This window comes from Tursiops truncatus, chromosome 1, assembly GCF_011762595.2.
Source record: "Tursiops truncatus isolate mTurTru1 chromosome 1, mTurTru1.mat.Y, whole genome shotgun sequence".
Classification (NCBI taxonomy): Eukaryota; Metazoa; Chordata; class Mammalia; order Artiodactyla; family Delphinidae; genus Tursiops; species Tursiops truncatus.
This window is the reverse complement of record NC_047034.1, coordinates 126,447,919-126,468,856: the sequence shown is the minus strand read 5'-3', so window position 1 is coordinate 126,468,856 and position 20,938 is coordinate 126,447,919. Positions and strand designations below refer to the sequence as shown.

Here is a 20,938-nt window from a genome sequence, read left to right as displayed (position 1 = left end):
GATATACGTACTCATATAGCTGATTCACTTTGTTACACTGCAGAAACTAATACAACACTGTAAAGCAATTATACCCGAATAAAGGTGTTTAAAAAAAAAAAAGAATCCGCCTGCCAATGCAGGGGACACGGGTTTGAGCCCTGGTCCAGGAAGATCCCACATGCCATGGAGCAACTAAGCCTGTGCACCACAACTACTGAGCCTGCGCTCTACAGCCTGCAAGCCACAACTACTGAGCTCGCGTGCCACGACTACCATGACTAGGTGCCATGCGCGTGCTCCGCAACAAGAGAAGCCACAGCAATGAGAAGCCCACGCACTGCAACAAAGAATAGCCCAGCACGCCACAACTAGAGAAAGCCCACGTGCAGCAACGAAGACCCAACGCAGCCAGAAATAAAAATAAAAAATAAAAGGTATACCAGATTATGTTAATGTGCAGTCAAGACTGAGAAATACTAATCTACCAGGTGGTAGAAGTAGAATTCTTTGGGTGTGACTCAGTTTAGAGACTTGACTTTGTAGTTAGAATTCACCAGCAGGCCAAGACAATATAAACATCTATATTATTCTTCAAGGCTTCTGGAGGTGAAGTTTTGTTACGTTTGTTTGTTTGTTTGTTTTTGATGTAGACAAATAGAGGTAGACCTCAAGGCAAATCACTACATAAAAATTTTCTTCTTTATCTTAAGAGGAATGCAAATCCATTGGAGGGCTTTAAGCAGGGAGAATGTGATTAGATTGTGTTATTAAAAAGATCATTCTAATAGGGATACAGTAGGATAATTAGTTGGCTTAGAAATCCCACTAGGGGATTAAAGACAGAAAGAGAATTTTAAGGGAGTTTGGGGAGACTGTTGTAAACTATTGACCACTCAAGAAAAGAATCTAGTAACCTAGCAACAATCTACACTACCTTGACGAAAGACCAGGTGCATCCAAGCACCAGGCACACTCAAGCCACAAACGTCATTGTTAAAACACAATAGATATATGGTCTGAATCTTGTTACATGAAATCAGGGAGTTAGTAGTCCTTGAAGAGTAGCATTTCTGCAAGACAGAAATATAGGTGAAAAAGGAAAGAAAGTAGGTGAAAGGGGACATTCTACCAAAACCTGAGATGAATTACCATATATTAGTATATGTCACCACCCTTCTGCTAATATACATATTTAAAGAGCATCATGACCGTCCCCATTAGACCATACAGGGTCAAAGGAGGAACTAGTGATTTAAGCCTTGACGTCTACCCAAAACTGAGGAAGAAGGTGGTCTTCTCTTCCCACCCCACTTCTTTGATTATAAAAATGTAACGCTCTCTGTTCTCAGGGCTGTGCTCCCTTGCCTGCCCACTTGTAGCTCTCACAAGTATCCTATGCTAATAAACTCACTCTTTGCCTATCGCTTTGCCTCATGCTGAATTCTTTCTGCAAGGAGATAAAAGAATCTGAGCTTGAGTAAGTCCTGACACCAGGTGAGCAGCTTCAATTAAAAGACAGTGGATTTGAGTCCCCTCCTAAGTCAGGGACCCCAGTCTGAGGTGTGGCTGGGCTTGAGTCCCATTCCATGGGTTCAAGTCCCATCCTGTCGATTCAAGTCCCAATCTGAATTTTGGCTGGGTTCGAGTCCCATCCAAGAAGGAGAGCAGGTTCAATTCTGCATACAGTTTGGAAAAACAAATTGGAGGGTGGCAAGAATATATGTAGAGACTGCTGGGGGAGCTTATGACAATAATTCAATTCTTTGTCCCCTCCTGAGAGGATGCACATCTTCCTACAACAGATATTGCTAATTGCTTAAGTTTTCATTGCTAAGCCTTTCTCCCCTCCCTGGGCTCTTTCCATTAATACAGGCTGAGAAATAAAATATTTGGCTTTTCCAGCCTCTCTTGAAGCTAGTGGTGTCAATGTGACACAGTTCTGGCCAATGAGATAAAAACAGAAATATACAGGAAAAAGGAAGCCTTCTGAGAAAACGTTTACTTTCCTGATAAATGAGGGAGATGTGACTGGTGCTACTGCCTTTCTCCTTCTTTCTGCTTTTAATGTGGATATAATACCCAGAGCTGGGCACATATCATGAGACCATGAGGCAAGAAACAAGAAGAAAAGGCTTACGAAAAGAGCAGAGCTTCCAATCCAGATTCTGACACAATTAAGCCACAAAAGCAAAGCCAAAAGCTACCTACCTTTAACTTCTTTTAATGTGGGAAAAATGGTAGTTGGGTATTCTGTTACTTGTCAGAAGCATTGTTACATATGCTAACACCAAATAGAAGAGTCCATCAAGCACTTTTCCAACCTTATTAATATTTTCACTAATCCTCATTATCATCTTAGAGGAAAAGACATCCTGACCCTCAAGGAAGTACCCACTTCTTCCAGCACTTTTGGTCAACCATTATTTCCTCATTCTTTTAACTTTACTTGCATAATCCTTTGCATTACCTCATATTTTATCTTCTGCCTGGAATGGGCCTCTCCTTTTGTTCTCCTGACAAATTACTAATTATCTTTAGAAACCCAATTCAAAAGTCAATAATGTTCTCTATGAACGTTCTCTCATTTTTTGTTTTCCACTTCACAGTAGTTAATATTTTCTTTGTAAGTACTCCCATCACATTCTGCACATGTCTTAATATGGCATTGATCACAGTGTATCACAATTATTTGTCTCCTGAGTTAGAAGCTGAGCTCTTTTAAAACAGGGTCTGTGGGACTTCCCTGGTGGTGCAGTGGTTAAGAATCCACCTGCCAATGCAGGGGATACAAGTTCAAGCCCTGGTCCTGGAAAATCCGACATGCCAGGGAGCAACTAAGCCCACGTGCCACAACTACTGAGCCCGTGGTCTAGAGCCCGCACACCTAGAGCCCGTGCTCCGCAACAAGAGAAGCCACAGAAATGAGAAGCCCATGCACCACAATGAAGAGTAGCCCCTGCTCGCCACAAGTAGAGAAAACCCGCACACAGCAACAAAGACTCAATGCAACCAAAAATAAATAAATAAAATATTTTTTTAAAATTAAAAACAAAAAAAACAGGGTCTGTGATTACTGAGGCTGGTGGTGCAAGAAAGTCACTTGAGAATTTTAAAAAATATATAAACATTACCCTGGTAATTCTCATGTAGCTACTGCACAGGCCAGCATTTGGGAATGATTACCATAGTTCTGCTATCTCAAGCACCCAAAAAATAATGAGCATATTTGCTAAAGAAATAATGAACTGTTACTGAAATAAAAGATTGGATTTTCATTACCTGTAAAACTAGCCAACCTTTCCCGTTTAAAGGATGGTTCTTCTAGGTCTTCTACTATTGATTCAGTAGTGGATGTACTTGACTTAGAAACTGTACTGCTTCCTAAAATTGACCTTTAATAATGAATAACAACATTATTTATTTAGATGTCTTTATGGGCAATTAAATGTATAAATGAAAACATTATCAGACTGAGAAATCAAATATACTGTAATCATATGAGCGAAGTTGATAAAAATAAACTAGTTCTTTAAATACTGAGTTGATATTTAATGTTCTTTAAGTAAAAAGTCATTTTAAATATATTTTAGAAATAAAACATGTCAAACCTATGCCTAGAGACTTTCAACGGATTCTCAACAGTATGTTTAGGATAAAAATCCAAAACACAGCCTACCTATCGAGATTCTCCGTCTTATCTTCATTATCAATATTCTCTCCCCCCACTTTTTTTTTTTAAGTTTCTCAAACTTATGGAGCTCTCTTACCTCAGGGCCTCAGCCTGGAGTAGTCTACCCTTCATTTTTCACCAGGTTTCTGCTCATTTTTCAAATCCCATATTAAATGCAATTTATTCAATTTGATAAATGTCCTCTCAAGACTTAATTTAAAATAAAATTTATATACTTTGTGGGAAATCAATACACTGAAGAATCCAAAAATAATTTCCTTTAAACATAGAAACTTAACATTACTCCATGATATTACATACTTTTTTCCTTTCTATTTATAGTTCCAACTGCCCTCCAAAAGGTTGGTTTCAGTTTACTGGAATATCCTTTGTTTTGCAGAGAACTCCCATGGCTTCTGTATGCTAATTTGGAGGCAGACTCTAGAGCAGCATATTTTCTCCTAAAATTTCGTGCTTAGTTAACATCTGGAACTTTTAATTTATCAGATTGAAAGTTAAACACTAAAGTATTTCCCCATAATCTTTAGATTGTTTTAGGAGTACTGTTTTATTATGGCAAAGACTGCATTTCTCTATTGGAAGCAGTAAAAATTTTCAATTATATAAGTATCTATTTATGTAAATGCAAAACATGTCATTTACCAAAAAAAAAGTTATAAAACAAGAGAGAAATCAAACCCTAGGAGAACAAGGATTTGTATGGAAGAATAGGGAGGGAAAAAAAGGAAAGCTCCTAAACTGCAGCATGAAAGAAACTGAAGAAACACGTCTGTGATGCTAGGTCACATCTTTTGGATCCTCAGGAAATCTTGAGTAAAATCTGTATATTTTTTCACAAATGTTTTGGTGTAAGTGTAGGGGAACACTTGACATGCAAGCTCTACATCTAGTTAAAACATGAGAGGAACACAGAGGTGGCACACTAGGATGAGAGAACAGAGCTGGGAGACTGGGGACAACTGACATCTAAGTTACATATGTGCAACTTAAATGAAAATACATAAGATATAAAAAAAGAATCATAGAATAGTATACGCTACCTTGTAAACTGCCCTAACGTACTAGGATTTATTGTATTCTGATAAAGGCTATAGGAAGCTATAAAGTCTGATGTACGTGATCCTTCTTGTGATGTCAATAGTTTATTTGGCTTTGCTGTACCAGTATATGGATCTGGATGGTAAAGAGGTCTGGGGGTAACATCAACTCCATGTATATCCGTCACCTGTAGAAAATAGTTATTTAAAATAAAATAAGTAAAAAAGACAGGGTTTCTGAATGATAGGCCCTAAAAAAGAGAGATAAAAATAGTAGAAAAAAGATAAATACAATGTTTGTAGGATAGGACAAACATGAAAAATTGAATGATAAAAGATTTTATGCTTAAAAAGTTTCTTAACTGAGGCATACACTTTTCAAAAAGTCTTATTCATCTTTTACCTATATATAAGAAATATATACTAATTTTGAGAAAATTCAAAAATATAGAAAGATAATTCATTCAGATTGTTAATATTTTGGTATATTTAATTTTTTTATGTATAAGCTTTAAAAACCAAAACTTTTCATTTAACATTTTATTAATAAACATTAGCCAAGTTATTACACATTTTTGGCTTATTTGTTTTTGGTTAATTTTTAATATTTTTAATTATGAAATTTAACACATACAGAAATATAATTAAAACATAACCATATAGTTAAATAATACAAAGCAAATGTTCTTATAATCATAACTAAAGTAAAAAATTAGAACATTGATAGAACCTCTAGGAGACTTTGCCCCTCCTAGATCACAAGCAGCTCCCCTGGCTTTTGCTTCTTCTGGTTTACTGCCTCTCCCTCCTCCCCAGTGAATATCATTAACTTGATTTTGGTAATTATTTTCTTTCTTCTTTTTAAAGTTTTATTAAGTATGCATTCCTAAACAATAGCACTTACTTTTTATAACTTATATTGAAGTAAAATATACATAGAGATGTGCACATATAAATGCACACCTTAATAAATTTTCATAAACAGAAGACACCCAGGTACCTAGCATTCAGATTTAGAAACAGAAAATTACCAGCATCTCAGAAGTTCCTTCCATAAGAGTCACTATCTCCCACCAAAGGTAATGATTATACTGACTCCATGGATTAGTTTTGCCTGTTTTTGAACTTCACTTTGATGGAATCATGAAGCACATACCCTTGGTATCTGGTTTCTTTTTTTCAATGTTATATTTGTGAGAACTCTTCATATTGTTAAGTATAGCTGTAGATGGTTCATTTTCATTGTTGTACAATATTCCATTGTGTGAATATATCACAATTTTATATATCTATTTTATTGTTCATGGACATTTCTGTAGTTTCCAAATTTTTGCCTATTACAAATGATGCCACTGGGCTTCCCTGGTGGTGCAGTGGTTAAGAATCCACCTGCCAATGCAGGGGACATGGGTTCCAGCCCTGGTCCAGGAAGATCCCACGTACTGCAGAGCAACTAAGTCCATGCGCCACAACTACTGAGCCTGAGCTCTACAGCCCGCGAGCCACAACTACTAAGCCCATGTGCCATAACTACTGAAACCCTCGCACCTAGAGCCTGTGCTCCGCAACAAGAGAAGACACTGCAGTGAGAAGCCCGCACACTGCAACGAAGAGTAGTCCCCACTCGCCGCAACTAGAGAAAGCCCGCGAGCAGCAATGAAGACCCAACGCAGCCAAAATAAATAAATAAATATATTTAAAAAAAACAAAAACAAATGATGCCACTAAGAAGATGGTTGTACGTGTGTTTTGCTGACTATACTGTATGAATTTATGTTGGGTGTATACCTGTGTGAAATTCCTGGTTATTGGATTATTTATATGTTCACATATAGTAGATACTGCTGAAAGGTTTTCCCAAGTGGTTGCCACCAACAAAGTATGAGAGTTCTGGTTGCTCCAGATTTTGGTTAGCACTTAGTATTGATATTTACCAAGTTTATCAATGTAATTTAGTTTTGCCTGTTTTTAAAATTTATATAAATAGCCATATATTATAATGGAATTATCTGACATCTTTTGTTCAACAGTATGCTTTTATGTATCTCTCCATGTTGTTGCATGTATAATAGTTCATTCATTTATTGGTGACTGTAGTCTGTTGGATTAGTATATCCTATTTTATCTATCTCTTTTACTTTTAACAGACATTGAATTGTTTCCCAGTTTTTGGCCATCATGAAAACTGTTTCAATAAACATTAATGTGAAAGCATACTGTTAAACATGAAAATGTATTTCTGTAGGGGATAGATAGATGTGGAATTGATGAGTCAACCTGATAACACCAAACTGTTTTCCAAGTTGATTGTAAAACTTTTCAAGATTGCCAGCATTGTGACAGTTGCTGTTACTCTACATTCTCATCAACAACTAGCACTGCCAGATTTAGAAATTTAAACCAGTATGGGTATAGGTATACAGGTATCTCATTTTGACTTTAATTTTCATGAAATTGAACTTCTTTTCATGTGTTTATTCCTATCTTGACTTCCTTTTTTTTGAAGGAAAATATCCCATACAAGTCCTTTGCACACTTTTCTGTTGAGTTCCGTCTTTTTTTAAATTGATGATAGAGTTCATTAAATGTTCTGACTATGAACCCTTTCTGTTTTATGTGTTGAAAATGTCTTCTTTCACTCTATGGCTGAATTTTCCTTGTAGTATCTTTTAATGAATAGAAGTTCTTCATCTTAGCGTAGTCAAATTTATCATGTTTTCCTTTATGGTTTACGCCTTAGATGTCTCATCCAAGAAACCATTCCCAATCCTGAAATTATGAAGATATTTTTGCTTTTCATGTTTAGATCTATAATATACCTGGAATTGAGTTTTGTGTATAGTATGAGGAAGAAAGCCAATATATTTTTATTCCATGTGAATACCCAATTGTCTCAACAAGAATTTTTGAAAATCCTGTTATTTCCCCATTACTCTCTAGTGCACATTTATTATAAAACAAGTGTTTATATGTGCCTGAGTCACTTGTAGGCTCTCTGTCTATACCTTTGTTAATGTTACACTTTATATAAAACTTGGTATCTAGGAGAGCAAGTCCTTCCACAAAGTTCTTATTCAAGAGTATCTCGGTTATACCTAAGCTTCAGCAGCTTTATATAAATTTTAGACTTACCTTGACAAGTTCCTGAAAAAAATACAATGAAAAACAACTGAGATTTTGACTGAAATTGCAAAGAATCTATACATCAAAATTTGGGTATAATTGATATACTTACAATGCTGACTCTTTCTATGCATAAACATGTTCTAGCTCTCCATTTGTTTGGCTCTTGTTTAATGTCTCCCGGTAAAATTTTATAGTTTTTACAGTATAGGTATGTGCATCTTTGTTATATTTATCCACAAGTACTTAATACATTTTAGTGCTATTATAAATGGTATCATTAGAAAAATATGTAATTTTTGAAATGTGTGTTGCTGGTATATAAAAATATAATTGTTCTTGGTTGTTTTTTTTTGATATCCAATAACCTTGTTAAACTCTTATTAATTTGATAATTATTAATAGGTGATTTAAAATTTTACATGTAGATAATTGTGTCATTTACAAATATTCAGTGTCTTGTTTCTTTCTTTCCAATGCTTACATTTTTCATTTCTTTTTCTTGCCATACTGAAATGGCTAAGGCTTCCAAGAATGTTGGATAGAAGTGGATCCTTCTTAGGAATGCTTTACCATTAAATACAACCAGTGCTGCAGGATTTTATAAATCAGATTAAGGAAGTTCCTTGTGATTGCCAGTTTCATAAGAACATTTTAAATGTTCTTTAAATCTTTAAATCATGAATAAATTTTAATCTTATCAAATAAATACTTTATGTATTGAGATGACCATATGCTTTTTTCCTTTAAGCTATATATGAATGTGGTGAATTACACTAATGGATTTTTAAATGTTAAACCAATCTTTCTTGGTATAAATGTAGCTCATGATGTACTATCTCTTTTTATTATTATTGAATTTTGTTAACATTTTATTGAGGATTTCTCCATCTATGTTTGGAGATATTGACTTGTAATGTTTCTTTCTCATACTGTTGTAGTCAGATTTTGATATCAAGATATTTCTAGCCTCATAACATGAGTTCTGGAGTATACCCATTTCTTCTGTTCTGTTTTTGTCCTTATGTGTTTGGCATATATCACTAGTGAAACCATCTGAGCCTGGAATTATCTTTGAAGAAAGATTTTTAAATTACTCATATTAATTTCTTTAATATCTTCCAATTTTCATTTTTGTTTGTCTCTTGGTAAAATGTAAGTTTTTAAGGAATCTTTCCATTTTATATTCATTTGCAAATTTTGCAAAATTTAAAATTGGCATAAAGTTACACACAATCTGCATAATTATCTTTTTAAATAGCTTTTAAAGTGTGCAAGTCAGTGGTTTTGAGTGTATTCACAAATATGAGCAATCATCACCACAGTTAATTTTAGAAATTTTTTATCACCTCAAGAAGAAACTCTGTATCCTTTAACTCTGATTCCCTAACCCTTGTCTTCCTCCCAGTCCTGGGCAACCACTTAGGTATTTCATGTCTCTATAGATTTCCCTATACTGGACTTTCATGTGAGTGGCATCACATAGTGTGTGGTATTTTGATTGGCTTGTTTCATTTAGCATAATGGTTTCAAGATTCATCCATGCTGTTGCATGCATCATTCCTTTTCTGTGGTTGAATTAATATTCTACTGTATGAATATACCACATTTTGTTTAGCCATCTGTCCACTGATGGACATTTGCGTTGTTCCCACTTTTTGGCTATTATGAATAATACTGATATAAACATTCATGTACAAGTTTCTGGGTTGGAAATATATCTTAATTTCTCTTGGGTGTATATATCTATATGTAGAATTGCAGGGTCATATGATAACAGTATGTTTAAACACCTGAATTACTACCAGACTGTTTTCCAAAGTGGCAGGACATTTTACATTCCTATCAGTAGTATTCTGATTTCTTGATATCCTTGCCAACACTTGTCATCTGACTTTTTGATTCTAGCCATCCTACTGAGTATGAAGTAAAGGTCACACTGTGGTTTTGATTTGTATTTCTCTGATGACTAGTGATGTCAAGTATTTTTCCATGTGCTTTTTCACTATTTGTATACCTTCTTTGGAGAAATGAGCATTCAAATCCCTTGCCCAATTTTTAATTGGATTTTGTCTTTTTATTATTGAGTTGTAATTCTTTATATATTCCCGATACAAATCCCTTAACAGATATATTGTTTGCAAATATTTTCTCCCATTCTGTGGGTAGACTTTTTACTTTATTATGTTCTTTGAAGCACAAACATTTTTAATTTTGGTAAAGTTCAATTCATCTGGCTTTTTTTCTTTTGTTGTTCATATTTTTTGTGTCATATCTGAGAATCCTTCACCAAACCAAGGTCATGAAGGTTTACCACCATGTTTTCTTCTAAGAGTTTTTAGTTTTAACTGTTACATATGTCTTTGATTCATGTTGAATTAATTTTTATACAGTGTGAGGCAAGGGTCCAACTTTATTCTTTTGCATGTGGCTATCCAGTCATCCCAGCACCATTTATTGAAGACTATCCCTTCCCTCTTAAATGGTCATGGTACGCTTATCAGAAATCAGTTGACCATAGATGTAATGGGTCTATTTCTGGACTCTCAATTCTATTCCATTGATCTGTATATCTATCCTTGTGCCAATCAGTACCACACTATCGTGATTTCTGTTGCTTTGTAGTAAATGTTGAAATTGGGAAGTGTGAGTCTGCCTACTTTAGTCTCCTTTTTCAGGACTATTTTGGCTATTCTGGGTTCCTAGCAATTCCATATGAATTTTAGAATCAATTGTCAATTTGCACAAGGAAGTCTGCTGGGATTCTGATAAGGACTGTGTTGAATCTATAGAACAGATTGGAAAGTATCACCATCTTAATAATGGTAAGTCTTCCAATTCATAAATTTTGGATGCTTTCCCATTTATTTAGATCATCTTTAATTTCATTCAGTAATGTTTTACAGTTTTCAGAGCTTATGATGTCACTTCTATTATTAAATTAATTCCTAAGTATTTTATTGTTTTTGATGTTATTGTGAAAGAAATTGTTTTCTTAATTTTCAAATTGTTTATTGCAAGTGTAAAAAATACAATTTATTTGTATATTGATCATGTATCCTGCAACCTAACAGAATCCATTCATTAGTTTTAATAGTTTCTATTTTTGTTTGTTTTTGTTTGTTTTGCGTTTGTTTGGCCATGCCACGGCTTTCAGAATCTTAGTTCCCCCACCAGGCATTGAACCCGGGCCATTGCAGTGAGAGCGCTGAGTCCTAACCACTGGACTGCCAGGGAATTCAATAGTCTTAATAGTTTTTTAGTAGATTTCTTAGGAGTTTCTATATGTAACATTATGTCACCTGCAAATAGAGATTTATCTTTTCCTTTCCAATTTGGTTGCCTTTTTCTTCCCCCAATTGCCCTATCTAGAACCTCCAGTACAATGTTGAATAGAGTGGCAAGAAAATTTTGTCTTGTTCCTGATGTCAAAAGGAAAGCATCCAGTTGCATGACTGAGTTGATATTAGTGGATTTTTCATAAGTGTTCTTTATCAAGTTGAGGAAGTCCCTCTACTCCTAGTTTATTAAGTGTTTTTATCATGAAAGGATGTTGAATTTTGAAAAGTGCTTTTTCTGGATCTAGATGATCATTGCTTTTTATTCTACTGATATGAGATGTATTACATTGATTTTTAGATGTTAAAGTACTTTGCATTCCTGGGATAAATCCCATTTGGTAACTGTTATGGGCTGAATTGTCTCTCCCCACCAAAAAATTCACATGTTGAACCCCTAACCCCTAGTACCTCTAAATGTGACTGTATTTAGTGATAGGGACATTAAAGAGATAATTAAGTTAAAATGAGGCCATTAAGGTGGGTCCTAATCCAATATAACTAGTGTCCCTAAAGGAAGAGTAGATTAGGACACTGTTTAGGCCATACAGTCTGTGATATTATGTTATGGCAGCCTTAGCAGACTAATGCACTCCAGGCATATAATTCTTTTTATATGTTAGATTTGGTTTGCTAGAATTTTGTTCAGGATATTTGCACCCACATTCATAAGAGATATTGGTCTGAAATTAATATTGAAATTAATGTGTGTCTCCTCTAGACAGCCTATCATTGGATCATGTTTATTAAGCCAGTCTGACAATCTATGCCCCTTATTTGGATTGTTTAATCTATCTACATTTAATGTTTTCTTAATATAGTTGGATTTATATCTCCCATCTTACTTTATGTGTTCCATATGTCTCATGTCTTTTTTGTTCTCTATTCATCCTTTATTACTTTTTTCTGCATTGAGTGAATATTTTCTAAGGTAGCATTTTAATTTTTTAATGATCTTTTCATTATATTTTTTAGGTTTTTCTAGATGGTTGTTCTAGGGTTTAACATACACATCTTGTCAAAATTAGCTTTGGATTTATATCAGCTTAGTTTCAGAAATATATTGAAATATTACTCCTATATAGCTCTATTCACTATTTCCCCCTTCTGTAGTATTATTTTTATGTAAATTACATGTATTACTGTTACAAAATATAAGAAAACAGAGCCATAATTATTACTTTTCATTTTGTCATCATTTGCTTACATTACAGCTTTGTTCCCATCCACCTCCTGTGTGCTATTACTGCCAAATACATAACACATATATTACATTTCTGTGTCATAGATCCAATAATACATTATATACATGTTATTTTATATAATCGTTTTTCAAATCAGTTAAGAGGGAAAAAAGGAGGAAATGCACTAATAGTTGCATTCATTACATGATATAATAGTTGTTGTAATTACATAATTGTGTTCACTGATGTTCTTTGTATGGATATGAATTACCATCTGAAGTTACTTGTTTTCAAGCTGAAGAACTTCCCTTAGTATTTCCCGTAAGGTGGGTCTGCAAGCAATAAATTCTTTCAGTTTTTGTTTATCTTGGAGACTCTTTATTTCATCTTCATTTTGGAATAATAGCTTTACTGGATACAACATTCTTGGTTGAGCTTTTTCTTTAACAACTTCAAATTTGTTCTCCTCTGCCTTCTGGCCTCATTGTTTCTGATGAAAATTTATCTGTTAATCTTATTAAGGTTCCTTTGTACATGATACACACTGTTTTTCTCCTGCTGCTTTTAAGATTTTCTTCTTGTCTTTGACTTTCAGCATTTTTACTATAATATGTCTGCATTCATTCATTCTTGGACTTCACTGAGTTTCCTGGATATGTAGGATATTGTTTTTCATTAAATTTGGGGTGTTTTCCATTATCTTTTTGAATATTTTTTCCTTTCCTTTTGTGTCTCTCTTCTTCTGTTACTCCCATTATGCATATGTTGGTGTGTTTGATGGTGTTTGATGGCTCTATTCATTTTTCTTCATTCTTTTTTTTCCCACTCTGTGTTTGTCTTGAATAATCTCTATTGATCTATCTTCTAGTTTGCTAATTCTTGCTTCTGTCAGTTAAAATCCATTGTTGAGCTCCTCTAGTGAATTTTTAAAGTTTCAATTATTGTACTTTTCAGCTCCAGAATTTCCATCAGTTCTTTTTTATAATTTCTGTCTCTTTATCGATATTTGATGTAACATGATCATACCTTCTTTTACTTCTTTAAAGCATAGTTTCTGTAATTCCATGAAGCTATTTATAATGGCTTCTTTTAAATCTCTGTTAAATTTGACATTTGCTTCCTCCCACAGACAGCTTCTGTTGCTTTTTTTCTTGAGTATGGGTCATACTTTCCTATTTCTTTACATGTTCCACAATTTTTTGTTGGAAATCAGAGATTTTAGATAATATATTGTAGCAACTCTGGGTACTGGAACTTCCCTCCTCCCTAGAGCTTGTTATTGCTATTTGCTTGTTTATATTTTGTTTAGTGATAACCTGGATTATTTTAGTGAGGTCTGTTTTCCCATTGCAGGTTGAACAGTGTCCCTGAAAAGAAGATATGTTGAAGTCCTAACCTCCAGTACCTCAGATTATGGAAATAGGGTCTTTGCAGATTTAACTGAGTTAAGATGAGATCATTAGGGTGAGCCATAATTCAATATGACTGATGTCTTTATAAAAGGGGGAAATTTGAACAGAGGCAGAGGGAAGATACTGTGAAGATAATGGGGAGAACACAATGTACAGAGAGAGGATTAGAGTGATGGATCTACAAGCCAAGGAGTGTTTGGGGTTATCAGAATCTAGGAGAGAAACAGATACTTCCCTAGCATATTCAGAAGCTGCACACCCCTGCTAACACCTTGATTTCAGACTTTTAGCCTCCAGAAGTGTGAGACAATAAATTTCTATTGTTTGAAGTCATACAGCTGTTGGTACTTTGTTAAGGCACTCCTGGGAAACTAATATGCCCCCTCCCAACACCTACCCTGCAGTCCTGTTAACACATTAATGTTGCTCCTCAGGGAGGTGCAGCTTTGGGTATGCCCACAACCATCCTGCGATGACAGAGCTACTGGTAGGGCTCTCTTCCACACTTACTCTGACCACACTCAGCTGTTAACTTCACTAGTCGGCAGCTGATTGCTCTATTGTTTTCAACAATGCCCTGGGGCATAAATTCTCTACAGACTAATCCAATCAAATTGTGGCTCCTTCCAGGGAAGTTTCTGATGCCAATGTTCAATATTTATTCTCACTACAGGAAGGCTTCTCTTGCTGAGGAATTGCCTTATACCCTGTTTCCCTATAAACTAGGTAGCCTACAGTCTAGGGTGTATCTTCATTAGATCAATTAATTTCCTTGCAATTGCCTTTTACCACTATGTCCACTGTTTTTGAGGGTGTTCATAGGTTTAAACTTCTCCATGCTCTGCTGCAAATAAAGCTGGTTCCTTATGGAAGATATAAGGAACTATCTGTTGTACAGCTTGCTTCTCTCCCCAGATAATATCTCTGCACCAGATCTCTGGGGTTGACAGTGGAGACAATGGTAAGCTTCTCCATGAGTGACAACCTCACTCTAGGTGTTGAGTGCTCCATGGAGGGAATAGGGCAGTAGCCTGAGGTCTTCTCAGCTTGCCTCTCCTGACATGGAACATGATCTCATGGACCAGGGGAAGGCCCCAGGATTCTCAGTGTGCCACACCCAGGTAGAGCTCATCAGTGGGGGTTATTATGGTAAAATGCATACATTTTTCATCTTAACCACATTTAAGTGTTCATGGCATTAAGTACTTTCACACTGCTGTGCAGTCACCACCACCATCCATCTCCAGAACTCGTTTTAAAAATCTCAGAAAGGGCTTCCCTGGTGGCGCAGTGGTTGAGAGTCCGCCTGCCGATGCAGGGGACACGGGTTCATGCCCCGGTCCGGGAAGATCCCACATGCCGCGGAGCAGCTGGGCCCGTGAGCCACGGCTGCTGAGCCTGCGTGTCCAGAGGCTGTGCTCTGCAGCGGGAGAGGCCACAACAGTGAGAAGCCCGTGTACCGCAAAACAAAAACAAAAATCTCACAAAACTGCAAATTGTACCCATTAAACAATAATTCCGCTTTACTCTTTCCCTGGTGACCACCATTTTACTTTGTCTCTATGAATTTGACTACTCTAGGTATCTCAGATAAGTCGAGTCATACAGTCTTTGTCCTTTTGTGACTAGTTTATTTCACTAAGTATAATATCTTCAAGGTTCATCCATATTGTAGTATGTGTTGAAATTTCCTTCTTTTTAAAGGTATATACACACATACACTTTGTTTATTCATTCATCTGTTGATGGAAACTTGGGTTGCTTCCACCTTTTAGCTACTATAAATAATGCTGCGATGAAAATCGTTGTACAAATATTTGTTCAAATCTCTGCTTTCAATTCTTTTAGGTACAGACCAAGAAATGGAATTGCTGGACGATATGGTAATTCTATTTTTAAATTTTTGAGGGACAATAATACTGTTTTCATAGCAGCTGCACCATTTTACAATCCTACCAACAGTGCACAAAGGTTCTAATTTCTCTATATCCTCATCAGTACTTGTTATTTTCTGTTATTGTTGGGTTTTTTTTCATAGTGGCCATCCTAATTGGTGTGAGCTGGTATCTTACTGTGGTTCTGATCTACATTTCCCTAATGATTACTGGTGTGATGTTGAGCATTTTTTCATGTGCTGTCAGCCATTTGTATATCTTCTTTGGAAAAATATTTATTCAAGTCCTTTGTCAATTTTTAAAATTAGGCTGTTTGTTGTTGCGTTGCAGTTCTTTATATATTCCAGATATTAACTTGTTATCAGATATATGATTTTCTAATAATTTTCCTCATCCCATGGGCTGCCTTTCACTCTGTTGTTGTGTCCCTTGATGCACAGAAGTTTCTAATGCTTGATGTAGTCCAATATATCTATTTTCTCTTTTGCTGTATATGCTTTTGATATCATATCTAAGAAATCATTGCCAAATCCAATGTCAAAAAGTTTTTCCCTTATATTTTCTTCTAAGAGTTTTATAGTTTTAGATCTTACTTTTAGGTTTTTGTTACATTTTGAGTTACTTTTGTAAATGGTGTAAGGTAAGAGTCCTACTTCGTTCTTTTGCATGTAGATATCCAGTTCTCTTAACACCTTTGTTGAAAAGACACCATTGCATGGTCTCGATATCCTTATTGTGAGGGTTTATTTCTGGGCTCTATATTATTTCATTGACCTATATGTTTGTCTTTTCTTTCTTTTCTTTTCTTTTCTTTCTTTCTTTCTTTCTTTTTTTCTCTTTCTTTTCTTTCTTTTCTCCCTTCCTCCCTTCCTCCCTTTCTTTCCTTCCTTCCTTCCTTCCTTTCTTGATATCCTTATTATTTCTGGGCTCTATATTATTTCATTGACCTATGTCTGTCTTTTTCTTTCTTTCTTTCTTTCTTTCTTTCTTTCTTTTCTTTCTTTCTTTCTTTCTTCCTTCCTTCCTTCCTTTCTTTCTTTTTGGCTGTGGTGGGTCTTCATTGCTGTGTGCAGGCTTTCTCTAGTTGTGGTGAGTGGGGGCTACTCTTCGTTGTGGGCATGGGCTTCTCATTGCGGTGGCTTCTCTTGTTGTGGCTCTAGGCACACAAGCTTCAGTAGTGTGGCTCGCGGGCTCTAGAGTGCAGGCTCAGTAGTTGTGGTGCACGGGCTTAGTTGCTCCACGGCATGTGGGATCTTCCCAGACCAGGGATCAAACCTGTGTCCCCTGCACTGGCAGGCGGATTCTTAACCACTGCGCCACCAGAGAAGTCCCTATATGTCTGTCTTTATGCCAGTACTACACTGTGTTGATTACTGAAGCTATGTAATAAGTTTTTAAATCAGGACGTGTGAGACCTCCAACTTTGTTCTTTTTCAAGATTGTTTTGGCTATTTGGGCTCCCTTGATAGGCCATATGAATTTTAGGATGGCCTATCATCCATCCCAAATGTCACTGGGATTTTGATAGGGATTGCATTGAAGCTGTAGATTGCTTTGGATAGTATTGACATCTTAACAATATTAAGTCTATGAACAAAGGATGTGTTCCTATTTATTATTGTCTTCTTTCAGCAATCTTTATAGTTATCAGTGTACATATCTTTCAACTCCTTAGTTAAGTTTATTTCTAAGTATTTCATTCTTTTTGATGCTATTGCAAACAAAACTATTTTTCTTGATTTTCTTCTTAAATTATTCATTGCTAGTGTATAGAAACAATAGATTTTTGTGTGTCAATTTTCTATCCTGCAAATTTGCTGAATTTATTAGTTCTAACAATTTTTTTAATGTGGAATGTTTAGGGTTTTGTACATATAAGATTATGTCATCTGTGAACTGAGATAATTTTACTTCTTCCTTTCTACTTTGGATGACTTGTATTTCTTTTACTTGCCTAAGTGCTCTGGCTAGGACACCCACTACTGTGCTGAATAGAAGTGATGAAAGTGAGCATCCGTGTCTTGTTCCTGATCTTAGGGGAAAAGCATTCAGCCTTTCATCACTGAGTATGATGTAAACTGTAGGTTTTACAGATGGCTCCTGAGGAAATCCTTTCTCTTTCAAGTTAGTTGAAAGATTTTATTTTTAATTTTTATAATCATTGGATATTGAATTTTTCAAATGCTTTTTCTTTATCTGTTGTGATAATCACATGGATTCTTTTTCAATCTACTAATAAGGGGGAAAGTACTGACTTTTGAATATTGGAACAATCTTGCATATATTATCCCCACTTGGTCATGATGCATTATACCTTTTACATAGTGCTGTTAATACTATGTAATATATATGTATAACATACACGTAATGCATATAATGTGTACGTAATATGTATATAATTATTATGGACTGAATGTTTGTGTACCCCCCAGATTCATATGCTGGAACACTAATCCCAGTGTGAGATGGTATTGGGAGGTGAAACTTTTGAAAGGTAATTAGGTCATGAAGGTAGAGCCCTCATGAATGAGATTACTGTCTTTATAAAAAGAGGCTAGGGAGCTAGCTAAATCTCTTTCCCCCTTGTGAGGATACAATAAAAGTTGGTGGTCTGCAACCTGGAAGAGGGTCCTCACCAGAACCTGACCATTTGTCACCGTACTCTTGGACTTCCAGACTCCAGAACTATAAGAAATAAATTTGTTTATAAGCCACCCAGTATATGGTACTTTATTACAGCAGCCTGAGCTGACTAAATAATTCTTAAGGTCATGAGTAGACTTTCTTCATTCCACTCTAATGTTCTTACTACCAATAATGAATTATAGGCGCCAACTGCCAATATTATGCTGTAAGATATGTTATATGGCAAAGATTCTAACAAAATCAATATATCAATACAGGCATACCTCATTTTACTGTGCTTCACTTTATTGCACTTCACAGATACTGTTTTTTACAAATTGAAGGCTTGTGACAACTCTGCATCCAGCAAGTCTATTGACACCATTTTTCCAACAGCATTTGCTCACTTTGAGTCTCTGTGTCACATTTTTGTAATTCTCGCAATATTTCAAACTTTTTCATTATTATTATATTTGTTATGGTAATCTGTGACCAGTGATCTTTGATGTTACTATGACTTGCTGAAGGCTCAGAGGATGGTTAGCATTTTTTGGCAGTAAAGTTTTTTAATTAAGTCACGTACGTTGGAATTTTTAAACATAATGCTACTGTACTCTTAAGAGACTACAGTATAATGTAATAATTTTTATATGCATTGGGAAGCCAAAACAACTCAAGTGACCCACTTTATTGTGATATTTGTGTTATTCAAGTGGTCTAGAACTGAACCTGCAATATCTCTGAGATACGCCTGTATTAGAAGTTATTGTTTCAAAGCAGCATACTTTCTACCTTTAACATTTCAGTCAAGTTCTTCCCAGTGTCATTTTCAAAAAAAAACTCAAAGTATTATGAATTAATAAAGAATATTACCCGCATGGCTGTCTTTGTGGAGGAAATATTCATTTTTTCTACTGTTTTGGGGTCAGGTAGAATCACCATGTTTTTTGACCCAGGCATTCTGCTTTGGTTTGCACTAATATATCCTCCTTTCATTTGTGCTCCTTTTGCTGGGCCAGTAAAGATAATAGACCTCTTCGACTGTGCGCCAGTGTTTCTATATCAGGAAAAGAAAACATAACACTGAGGATCCAGGATTGAAGAAAAATTAGCCAATGATAAAAAAGTAGATTTTCATTTAGAAACATGGAAACAATCTAAACATATAAACAAGAAAAAAATAGTAGCCACTTGAGAGCTCATTATGTGTAAGCATAGTTCTAGAATGTTTACAAGCACTGTGTCACTTTTTCCTCACAATAATTCTAAGAGGTTGCTATAACATTATTTTATATAAAGTCACAGAGGCTTAGAGGGAAACATTCTTACTAGAGTTGAAATTTGAACCCAGGCAGTCAGATCAAAAGTCTACACTTATTTCTCTGGGTCTCAGTTTCCTTATCTGTAAGATGAGGATAAAGATAGTACTTAATTCATTGGTTATTATGAGGATTAAATGTATTAATTTCTATATTATGGTTAGGAAATGCCTGACACATAGTAAGCACAAATGAGTGTAGAGCGCAGTTTTGCAGGCAGATTGAAGAATGAGTAATAAAACCTGGGAAAGAATATCATGTTCCTGCCTGAACGATTACATAATAATTCTTAATAAGAGAAATTATAATCAAAATATTTGTATCCAGGAGAAAAAATATGATTTCACTTTTGGATCAATTCTCTAAATTCCTTAAGACAAAAACCTAATCATTCTTTCATTCTAGTACTCTGATTGTACTGCAGACTTCTATAAAATAAGAATGATCACCCCTTACACTATAAAAAGGCATTGTGTTTCCAAAGAAAACATTTTAAACAATACTTTTACTTTCCTACTCATAAAAGGTCAGACAAGAATAAAATACTTTAAAATGACAACAATCTACTTTTTATATTTTATTTTTCTTCATGGCATTTAGTACTACCTGACACTGTTTGTTGTCTACTCCTCTACTAGAATGTAAGCATCTTTAGGGCAAGAACTTTGTCTTGTTCATTGCTATATCGCTAGCACACAGGACAGTACCCAGTATATTGTGGGCACTATTAGTATTTTTTAAATAAATGACTAAATGAATTCCATTCATACTATTTCAAATTTACATTCTTTTAAAGTATCATACCCTATCCTCCCTCCTTCAGTCTCTAAACGACTTTAACTCCAACATTTCCAAGGAAACCAAATTAATCAATGAGGTAAGAATTCCTTAAATTTCTCTACCTTCATTATATTCTTCTTTCATATCCCACAAACTCATCTAATCCATCCTTATTTCTTTCCTCCTCTTTCAGTTCAAAAGTTGCTCTTCTTATCTAAGGTTAACCTTTCTACCTGTGCTCTGAAACCTGTCTGTTACTACTTTTCTCAGGGACTCTTTTCCTTTGTAAAAAAAAATTTTTTTGGCCATGCCGTGTAGCTTGTGGGCTCTTAGTTCCCCAAGGACGGAACCCAGGCCCTCAGCAGTGAAAGCACTAAGCCCTAACCACTGGACTGCAAGGGAATTCCCATCTCAGGGACTCTTCCGTCAATAATTCTTGGTCTCCTATATCTTGTTTCCAATCTTTTTCCCTTCAGCATATAATTGTACTCCAGTCATCTCTTCAACTTAAAAATCCTTCCTTTACCTATCTATTACTAGTCTTCCACTATC

General features: G+C 35.3%; 1 protein-coding gene across 1 annotated transcript in view; it reads right to left on the bottom strand.

The window, feature by feature from the left end:
• Window positions 1–20,938, bottom strand: part of DNAI4 (dynein axonemal intermediate chain 4) — a 129,627-nt gene that overhangs the window by 100,454 nt on the left and 8,235 nt on the right. The window contains 3 exon segments of the mRNA XM_019919668.3: window positions 3,262–3,374; window positions 4,714–4,898; window positions 19,161–19,344. Coding sequence (XP_019775227.1) covers window positions 3,262–3,374; window positions 4,714–4,898; window positions 19,161–19,344 — 482 coding nt within the window.